Genomic DNA, 9947 nt, shown 5'->3' with positions numbered 1-9947 from the left:
CCTTTAGTCAGCATGCTGGTCTCTTCCTCTCCCCCAGTGTGTCTGGCGTTAGCAGCACATCATTACTGGTAGCTGCCCCTTCTCTGGGCTGCCAGTATGGCTTGTGCTGCTCCAGTCAGCCACACACTTGTCTACAATACATCTTATCCACTCCTCAACCTGGAGCTAAAATGGCATCAATTCCTGTGTTCATATTCTGTATTGTGCCACCATTTTTATTTTACTCAGTTAATTTTTATCGGAAGAAGCCCTGTGTTAGTATCACAGTGGCATATTTATGTCATGTGCCTGGCTGTCCCTCATTTTTATGTGTACTATAATTGAGGTTAGAGCTTTGAGCAAGTAACCAAAAGGTAGCTGAGCAGACAAGGTGAAAAATCTGTCTGTGCGCTAGTGCAAAGGCACTTAATCCTCATTTGCTCCAGGGGCGCCATACTATTATGGCTGACACTAAAACATCACACCACCTATCCGGTGTGTGACAAATCTTACAAGTATTTTTATTACTGTACAGTGTCCACCAGCGTTTTCAATTGTATAAAATCTCATTTCAATAAAGACTACACATTGAGTGGTATGACTCCTGAATGAAAGAATATTACCAACTACAAGTTTATTAAAAAGTCAATTTATTCAACATAATTCAGCAAATCACACAGGTCATTTGATCATTGTCTTTAGAGTAAGCCTCTATACAAAACTACAAATGTTTGTCAGCAACTGACCGAGAAATGTTTTCCCAAAAAAATTACCTTGAAGGATCGTGGGTCATGTTTCGAAAAAAATTAAATAATCCATGTTGACACATTTTCATACAGTAAGAAAACTACACTAAACTAATTCCTATCATTTGATACAATTGAGTGTTCATAGATTTATTATCCAGTATGATTTTTAAATACCGGTAGTTTAATTTACTGGTGGGCTCAACACTGGGTTCATAACTACATGATTCCGTATACAACAGTTTGCAGTTGCGGCATTGTCAGAGGCATTCGCAGGGCCACCTACCCAGATATCATAGTTGACAAAAACCAAGATAGTGGCAAAATCGACACGCTACAGTCCTTGGCCACGCATCTCTGCACATTAGCTTTTTGCGTGGTACAAATCAATAATGTATGCATAAAGGCGGCAGGTAGCTTAGTGGGTAAGAGCGTTGTGCCAATAACCGAAAGGTCGCTGGTTCTAATCCCCGAGCCGACTAGGTGAAAAATCTGTCGATGTGCCCTTAAGCAAGGCACTTAACCCTAATTGCTCCTGTAAGTCGCTCTGGATAAGAGTGCTAAATGACTAAAATGTAAATGTAAAGAAAATACCATTATTTACATCCACCAACACATTCCTCATGCAAGAACATTTGCATACCTCATAGGCCCTGACCAAAAGCAGGGAATAAGGTGCCATTTCAGATGCACCCATAGAGATCTGCCAAAGCAAATCTGAAGGATCTCGGCTGTTGTTCTTAGGAGAGATGTCTGGGCTGCGTCTCAAATTGCACTCTAACCCCTATTTAGTGCATTACATTTGACCAGGGTCCATAGGGCTCCAGTCAAAAGTAGCGCACTATGTAGGAAATAGGGTGCTATTTGGGATGCAAACATCTTAAGGTCAAAGGTGAGAGGTTAACGAGAGAGGAGCGGCAGTTCACTAGAGTTCATGATGAAGCTGGAGTCGAGGTTCAGGTTGTCTGAGGAGCAAAGAAAAACATTTTAGTTGGAAAAATAGTGGAATAATGGATCTTTATCTGGCAAGATTATAGCACTGACTTTTCCACAAACTCAGTTATATTGTATATTTTCTGCAAGATCTAAGTTGATCTAAAAAGTATATATTCTAGATCAATTTAAGGCATGTTTATTTGGACTTTATCTATACAGATTTACATTACATTTTTTTTGTCATTTAGTAGACGCTCTTATCCGGAGTGCCTTGCTCACGGGCACATAGAAATATTTTTTTACACCTAATGAGCTCGGGGATGCGAAACAGCAACCTTTCAGTTACTGGCCCAACACTTAACCGCTAGGCTACCTGCTGCCCCTCAGATATAGTAATAGCTTGGTCTTGAAGACCAGTAATTATTGGTTTCCCCTCATTCGGCCAATAGCAAAGGCTGTGCATTATCACTATCAGTGAATAGTAGTCAAAATAAAAACTCTCTCTCACCCTGATCAAAGTTGAGTTTCTTGGAGTTTGGTCCCTCTAGGTCTACCAGGTCAGAGTTGAAGTCAGAGTCATTCAGAGCACTCAGAGTCACATCTGCTGGAACACATAACACACAGGCAGGAAGAGCTAAGTGTCTTTTTTATTTTTATCCCATTGTTTCAAATATAGACCAAAAAAAAATCACAGTTAAACTATTCAATTTGATCTGCAAGGACTTTATTCCACTTGCGTTGCACATATTTTGTTGAAAAACAATCCATTACTATTACACTTTCATAAAATGTCAATATTGAGGTTAAAGAAAAACACTTCATCTTCATTATGTGCCACAAAATGTATTTTAGTAAGTCTGAAGGTGGGACTGATTAGGAAGCATTGCCAAGATGGTAATAACTACCAAATGTATTGATTGATTCCTTCCTTCATCAATCTCCACTCACCTGCGGACTTCTGTTTCTTCATGGTGGAAGGGGCCACAGTCACATTGCCCTGGACACCTGCCTTCATGACGACCTGTGAGGTCGGCACAGCAATGACAGTTGGGGTTGCCGTGGTGGCCATGATAACAGCAGTCTTCTTGACTGTCTTTTTGGGGGAGTCGGTGGAAATGGGCATCCCACTCTCATCATAGAGCTTCCTCTTGACTGTACTTTTAATCTGGACCCTGGGAAGAGGAGAGACAAGGTAGGATTAGGTTAGCGGTGGTGATTCAACCAGTAACCGGTCAACAAATACTTTAAAAAAGCAAACCATCATGAATTGATAGATGTTTAGCACTAGCAGATGGATAGTAAAATGTATGTGTGGGTAAATAGATCTGAATGTGATATTTTAGATATTCTAGTGATGGTTTACCTCATCAGGGCTTGTGTCACTGATAGTCAATCTTCCTATTGCTTTAGAGCTACCTCTGAACACACATCTCATTGAACACATGAAGTGTTCAATGAGAGAGAGATACAATGGGTAAGAGACCAAGACCGGGTGAAGGAGAAAGACTACAATGATAGAGGGCCATTAGGAATGAAAAGAGAAAGACTAAGATGAGGAGGGATCCTTACACAGTGTGCTCCTTGATGACAGAGCTGAGGGAGTTCAGGTCATCAAACCTCACCACGGCCGATCTCAGCTGCTCAACCTCAGTGTCCGTCCACTTAGCTCTGCAACAACACACAGGGCGTTTCAGATCCACTAGTCTACATTGCAGTTGCACTGCACAGATCTACAAATCACCTTGCATCCTAAATAACTACCCATTATGATTTTGTTGGTCAGTTGGTGATGCCCTCGAACGCGGCCAGTGACTAAGAGGTTGGACATGGCGTGGGTGGGTGTCGTGTGCTTTCTGGTAATAATGACGCAACAGTGTTTCATCAGAATGTCTTCTTGGCAGGGATATTCAAGAGGGAGCACGTATTAGAGTGCGCTACCAGTGACACAAGCCCAAAAATGACCAAGTAGTGACCAGTAGACTTATAATCAGACTAGACTTGGAACTCTACATAATCGAACCAGATATTTATCTTTATCTGTAACTTGGTGTGTGTGTTCTCACCCTGTGGGACTGGAGTCAGCCACGGGGTGCAGTTGCATGGTCAGCTCCCCTAGCTTGGTGAAAGCAGCTCCTGCTGCTGAGAAGATCTCCCCAACCTTAGGAATTAAAGCAGAAAACGCCTAAATACCTTTGAATTATCCTATTTTCTTATGAGACAGTAGCTAAGGTTGTTTGAAGTACAGTATGTACAGTGCATTCGGAAAGTATTCAGACCCCGTTACTTTTTCCACATTCTGTTACGTTACAGCCTTATTCTAAAATTGATTAAATTGTCCCCCCCCCCCTCTCAATCTACACACAATACCCCATAATGACTAAGCAAAAACAGGTTGAGTAATTTTTGCTAATTTATTAAATAAAAAACGGAAATATTACATTTACATAAGTATTCAGACCCTTTACTCAGTACTTTGTTGAAGCACCTTTGGCAGTGATTACAGCCTCGAGTCTTCTTGGGTATGACACTACAAGCTTGGCACACCTGTATTTGGGGAGTTTCTCCCATTCTTCTCTGCAGATCCTCTCAAGCTTGGTCAGGTTGGATTGGGAGTGTCGCTGCACAGCTATTTTCAGGTCTCTCCAGAGATGTTCGATCGGGTTCAAGTCCATGCTCTGGCTGGGCCACTCAAGGACATTCAGAGACTTGTCCCGAAGCCACTCCTGCGTTGTCTTGGCTGGGTGCTTAAGGTCGTTGTCCTGTTGGAAAGTGAACCGTCGCCCCAGTCTTGAGGTCCTGAGCACTCTGGAGCAGGTTTTCATCAAGGATGTCTCTGTACTTTACTCCATTCATCTATCCCTCAATCCTGACTAGTCTCCCAGTCCCTGCCGCTGAAAAACATCCCCACAGCATGATGCTGCCACCACCGTGCTTCACCGTAGGGATGGTGCCAGGTCTCCTCCAGACGCCCCGCTTGGCAATCAGGCCAAATAGTTCAATCTTGGTTTCATCAGACCAGAGAATCTTGTTTCTCATGATCTGGGAGTCCTTTAGGGGCCTTTTGGCAAAACTCCAAGCGGGCTGTCATGTGCCTTTTACTGAGGAGTGGCTTCCATCTGGCCACTCTACCATAAAGGCCTGATTGGTGGAGTGCTGCAGAGACGGTTGTCCTTCTGGAACGTTCACCCATCTCCACAGAGGAACTCTTGAGCTCTGTCAGAGTGACCATCAGGTTCTTGGTCAGCTCCCTGATCAAGGCCCTTCTCCCCCGATGGCTCAGTTTGGCCAGCTCTAAGAAGAGTCTTGGTAGATCCAAACTTCTTCCATTTAAGAATGATGGAGGCCTCTGTGTTCTTGGAGACCTTCAATGCTGCAGAAATCTTTTGGTACCATTCCCCAGATCTGTGCCTCGACACAATCCTGTCTCGGAGCTTTACAGACAATTCCTTCGACCTCATGGCTTGGTTTTTGCTCTGACATGCACTGTCAACTGTGGGACCTTATGTAGACAGGTGTGTGCCTTCCAAATCATGTCCAATCAATTGAATTTACCACAGGTGGGACTCCAATCAAGTTGTAGAAACATTTTAAGGATGATCAATGGAAACAGGATGCACCTGAGCTTAATTTCGAGTCTCATAGCAAAGGGTCTGGATACTTATGTAAATAAGGTATATGTGTATATATATATACATACTTTTTTTAAATACATTTGCAAACATTTCTAAAAACCTGTTTACGCTTTGTCATTATGGTGTAGTGTTTAGATTGACTTATTTTGATCAATTTTAGAATAAGGCTGTAACGTAACCCGAATGCGCTGTATGATCAACTGTATTACAACAAGGCAATGCCTGGTGGCATCATATCAATACAGGATTTGGCCATCTTATCCATCTTTGGTTTTTTGTACGGTTGCAATGCAGACTTAATGTTTATTTTAAGACATCATTAATTACGGGTTTTCCTCCATGCAGACAGCGCCTTCATGTGGTAGCTTCGATACACAAAGTACATGGAAGTGAGAAAAAAGTGCATGCATGATTAACAACATTCAACCACGTCCTGGGTGCTTGAATTATTATAACACGAAGAATTGGTTTTTTTCTTCAAAAGTTGAGTTGCCTGGGTATAGGATTAGGAAAGACAGTAAAATGCACTGCCATTCGAATTCGCTTGCTAGCTAACATTAGGCAGCTACTACCATGAACTAGATGTGTGCAGGATCTAGCTAACAGCGATAGATAGGGCTAAAATCAAAACGTGAGAATAACCTACCTTCGTTGAGGCTGAAGTCATTTTTATTTTTGTAGTTGCTAAACAGATTCAGAATTTCCTGTGAAGAACGCCGTTTAGAGATGCTAGCTAGCTTAGCTTCAGATTAGTTAGTTTGCTTACACTTTATATTTTTGTCTGCAGTCCACAACTGTTTTCACTGACCGGGTACATTTTATTAACACGGAGCTTATGTTTATTGCGCAATAATCAGAAATGTGTAGCGTAAAAATAAATGACGTACACAAACGACATCAATGTGGACAAACGAAAGACTTAACGTGTGCTGATAAATTCTAAGTGCTGATTGGTCCAAAATACACAACACGTGTTCGTGATTCTTCTTCTTTGGTATCATGGCGTTCGCACATTTTGTTTGTGCATGCCGCCACCTACTGTGCATGCCGCCATCTACTGTGCGGGATTGTGTGGTCGAACACTACATTTGTAACACAAAAAAAACAAAAAAGGGTGGGGAAGGAAAAATGGCACCACGAACTAACCCTACACCCATACAGTGGCGATTTTAGTATGTAAATGTTGGTGGGCCAAACTCAACCAATGTTTTTTTAGACGCATGCCAGCAAAGCCACTACACTACACAACACTAAACAATACATTAATTGCACTATTACGGTGAAAAACGGTGCCCACAAACTGTTGGGGCCTACATAAAGCTGTCCCAACAGCAGAGCTTTCTTTTCAGCACCATGGAGTGAATCCTTACCACTGCTACACCTGGCTATCAGAGGAGCCTTGTCTGGGAGCGAAACAGTTCATTCAGCTTAATTTACTGCCTCTAAAAAAAAACATAGCTCATATGGCTGACTTGCTTAAACAAATGTAGTTTCTACTGACAATTGAGATGTACAAACTATGGCATAAGGGGACAACGAGCGGATAAGAGGCAATCTGTAATTTTCGATTAAGACATTAATGAGCGAGCTAGGACGGACATAGTCAATATAACTATTTGTTCAGCACTTTTGAAATGTACAGCGACAGAATTCAGAACATGGGCCGTTCTTACAGTATTCTCCCTGTACACCAAGTCAGAACCACAGGATAAATAAAGGGGGCATATAAGCAGACAATGAAAGCTCTTACAATATTCGATGATTACATTTCTCTAAAACAGGCTATAGGCTACATGTGCACCACCAAGTCAGAACAGTAGGCTAAGTTATGAGGGGGAAAGGGACCAAATTATTAGGGTGAGGCACATGGGCTACTAACAGCTTACTACACAACATACACTTAGTATTATTTTCTTAGCTACAGTATACATATCTCCCTGGCATATTACATAATTTATGCAGCAGCATATAAGACATTTTTGGACTCACCTTGTTGTGCTGTGCTCACTTGAACAGGAAAGTGGCGCAGCGGTCCTTGAGGGCAAATTTTGTCATCAAACTTTGTCATCAAAGTCTGGCATTTTCTGCATTTATGGTGCTTTCAAGACAACTGGGAACTCTGAAAAAACAAGGTTGAATCATGACGTGAGTGATCTTTAGGTCGGAGCTCTAGAAAGAGGCCAGAGTTCCCAACTTGGAATTCCAAGTTGGATGACTGTTCAAAATGTATTTTCCCAGTTGGAGCTCGTTTCTTTCAGAGTTCCCAGATGTCTTGAACTCACTGAAGTCTGTGATTTCCCAGTTCCGAGTTTCCAGTTGTTTTGAACGCGGCAGAAGTCGTGCTGGATTGACAGCATGGCGAATGTATTGAACCTTTTCTGGCCGATGGTGTTGAATGTTTATCCTTTTAAGCTTGGAAAAGAGAGCCTTAAACCCAGACTTGGACCACACACCCACTCCACTGAATAGCAGGCTAGTGATTGCTTTGCAACGCTTGCAGTTACATTTACATTTACGTCATTTAGCAGACGCTCTTATCCAGAGCGACTTACAGTTAGTGCATACATTATTCTTTTTTTTTTTTTTCATACTGGACCCCCGTGGGAATCGAACCCACAACCCTGGCGTTGCAAACGCCATGCTCTACCAACTGAGCTACCTCCCTGCCGGCCATTCCCTCCCCTACCCTGGACGACGCTGGGCCAATTGTGCGCCGCCCCATTGGTCTCCCGGTTGCGGCCGGCTACAGCAGAGCCTGGATACGAACCAGGATCTCTAGTGGCACAGCTAGCACTGCGATGCAGTGCCTTAGACCACTGCGCCACTCGGGAGTGTAGCCACTGATTCCTTCTAAATACTCATTGTTGAATTTGCGATTTCCCACTTGTTGTGTAATGTTTATGTCCAATGGCCGATGAGCACTGATACATTTTATCTATAATTTATCTTAATATGACAAGGAATGAAAAGGATTTGCCAGTAGATTGTCGACGTGATTCATGATGATGACTGCTTGTCTAGCTTGCTAACTAAGATTTTGAAAGTATGATGTTGACATGATCAGTGATTTAACGTCATTTTATCTGTGGCCAATGACCTTGAGCCTTCTTGGATGGGCACTTCTAATGTAACTCTATGGCAGCACCCAAGGGGCTTGGATTTTTGAGCTCTCCCCGTAGATTTTGCGGTGACGTAGTGTCCCAATGAGTGACAGAACACTGAGCCAATCACTGCACAACTAGAGAACATTACAAACCCCTACGCTCCGTATTTTCCGCTGGCTGCCCCACCACAACAGAAAGCACTGAGCTAGGCTGAAACTCCTGCATTTTGGAGCTGCCTTAAAAAAGCAAAAAAGAGACCATGTTTGTAAGTGGCTTTATTAACACTTATTTATTTATTTTTACATTGTTTGCAAACTGATATGTGACACGTATTAATGCCAAAATAACATGCAAACCAGGCAACCATTTTTTTTATGACAGGTCGCCACTACACCTATATACCACTATTTAATTATTTGAAAAACACCACCCCATTCCACCCCATTCCACTACTTTGACCCTAACTGATCCTACACCAGGCTGATGGATAATGGGACTCTTTCGTTCAACACACCTTGTAACTCTTCTGCAGTAAAATCTTGTGTCAATTGTTTACAGACAGATTATTTCACTTATAATTCACAGTATCACAATTCCAGTGGGTCAGAAGTTTACATACACTAAGTTGACTGTGCCTTTAAACAGCTTGGAAAATTCCAGAAAATGATGTCATGGCTTTAGAAGCTTCTGATAGGCTAATGGATATCATTTGAGTCAATTGGAGGTTTACCTGTGGACCACGCAGCCGTCATACCGCTCAGGAAGGAGACGCGTTCTGTCTCCTAGAGATGAACGTACTTTGGTGCGAAAAGTGCAAATCAATCCCAGAACAACAGCAAAGGACCTTGTGAAGATGCTGGAGGAAATAGGTACAAAAGTATCTATATCCACAGTAAAACAAGTCCTATATCGACATAACCTGAAAGGCCGCTCAGCAAGGAAGAAGCGACTGCTCCAAAACCGCCATAAAAAAGCCAGACTACGGTTTGCAACTGCGCATGGGGACAAAGATCTTACTTTTTGGAGAAATGTCCTCTGGTCTGATGAAACAAAAATAGAACTGTTTGGTCATAATGACCATCGTTATGTTTGGAGGAAAATGGGGAAGGCTTGCAAGCCGAAGAACACCATCCCAACCGTGAAGCACAGGGGTGGCAGCATCATGCTGTGGGGGTGCTTTGCTGCAGAAGGGACTGGTGCACTTCACAAAATAGATAGCATCATGAGGAAGGAAAATTATGTGGATATATTGAAGCAACATCTCAAGAGATCAGTCAGGAAGTTAAAGCTTGGTCGCAAATGGGTCTTCCAAATGGACAATCACCCCAAGCATACTTCCAAAGTTGTGGCAAAATGGCTTAAGGACAACAAAGTCAAGGTATTGGAGTGGCCATTACAAAGCCCTGACCTCAATCCTATAGAACATTTGTTGGCAGAACTGAAAAAGCGTGTGCGAGCAAGGAGTCCTACAAACCTGACTCAGTTACACCAGCTCTGTCAGGAGGAATGGGCCAAAATTCACCCAACTTATTGTGGGAAGCTTGTGGAAG

General features: G+C 42.6%; 1 protein-coding gene across 4 annotated transcripts; it reads right to left on the bottom strand.

Annotated features, from left to right (window-relative positions):
- Positions 1 to 618: 618 nt before the first annotated feature.
- On the bottom strand, positions 619 to 6204 carry LOC311132267 (BPTF-associated chromatin complex component 1). 4 transcript variants are annotated; one of them, XM_084165499.1, is made up of 6 exons: positions 5940 to 6204; positions 3725 to 3819; positions 3231 to 3329; positions 2610 to 2833; positions 2170 to 2265; positions 619 to 1690 (listed from the first exon to the last, which is right to left on the bottom strand). In XM_084165499.1, exons 1-6 carry the CDS (start codon positions 5958 to 5960, stop codon positions 1626 to 1628), a joined length of 600 nt encoding a protein of 199 aa, XP_084021625.1. In that variant the 5' UTR covers positions 5961 to 6204; the 3' UTR covers positions 619 to 1625. The 4 variants fall into 4 exon arrangements, with proteins under 4 accessions (XP_084021625.1, XP_084021626.1, XP_084021627.1 ...); XM_084165500.1 differs by having other exon boundaries at positions 2170 to 2262; XM_084165501.1 differs by lacking the exon at positions 3231 to 3329.
- Between the last annotated feature and the right edge of the window lie 3743 nt (positions 6205 to 9947).

Source organism: Coregonus lavaretus, assembly GCF_964263955.1.
Source record: "Coregonus lavaretus genome assembly, chromosome: 7".
NCBI classification, from domain to species: domain Eukaryota; kingdom Metazoa; phylum Chordata; class Actinopteri; order Salmoniformes; family Salmonidae; genus Coregonus; species Coregonus lavaretus.
The sequence above is the reverse complement of the archived record's forward strand: the minus strand, read 5'-3'. Positions and strand labels throughout refer to the sequence as shown.

Bases quoted from the DNA above. Each gene is read 5' to 3' on its own strand.
- LOC311132267 (XM_084165499.1), bottom strand. From the start codon at position 5,960: ATGACTTCAGCCTCAACGAAG. The intron at 3,330-3,724 runs GTGAGAACACAC...GTGTTGTTGCAG, and splicing joins GCTGACTCCAGTCCCACAGG to AGCTAAGTGGACGGACACTG. The intron at 1,691-2,169 runs GTGAGAGAGAGT...TTTGCTCCTCAG, and splicing joins GAAACTCAACTTTGATCAGG to ACAACCTGAACCTCGACTCC.